Genomic DNA, 311 nt, shown 5'->3' with positions numbered 1-311 from the left:
TCTCTCTCTCTCTCTCTCTCTCTCTCTCTCTCTCTCTCTCTCTCTCTGTCTCTGTGTCCCAGGTGTGGGAGATGCTGTTGAGCTCCAAGGCTCCCCTGGTTAATGTGTTCATGGCCGTGCCAACCATCTACTCTAAGCTGATCCAGTACTATGATCATCACTTCACACAGCCTCACGTCAAGGACTTTGTCAAAGCAGTCTGCAAAGAGAGGATCAGGTACTGGCTGTGGGATCAATAACAGACAGCTTACTCATGGGTTAATGTATATGTGGATGCATGCATGCATGTGTGTTTATATATATATATATAT

The 311-nt window shown here is 45.7% G+C and overlaps 1 protein-coding gene across 1 annotated transcript in view; it reads left to right on the top strand.

Annotated features, from left to right (window-relative positions):
- Positions 1-311, top strand: part of acsf3 (acyl-CoA synthetase family member 3) — a 13,478-nt gene that overhangs the window by 7,757 nt on the left and 5,410 nt on the right. The window contains exon 4 of the mRNA XM_031846303.1: positions 63-217. Coding sequence (XP_031702163.1) covers positions 63-217 — 155 coding nt within the window. The remainder of the gene's footprint in view (positions 1-62; positions 218-311) is intronic.

Source organism: Anarrhichthys ocellatus, unplaced genomic scaffold, assembly GCF_004355925.1.
Source record: "Anarrhichthys ocellatus isolate YVR2014 unplaced genomic scaffold, GSC_Weel_1.0 scaffold6, whole genome shotgun sequence".
NCBI classification, from domain to species: Eukaryota; Metazoa; Chordata; class Actinopteri; order Perciformes; family Anarhichadidae; genus Anarrhichthys; species Anarrhichthys ocellatus.
The sequence above is the reverse complement of the archived record's forward strand: the minus strand, read 5'-3'. Positions and strand labels throughout refer to the sequence as shown.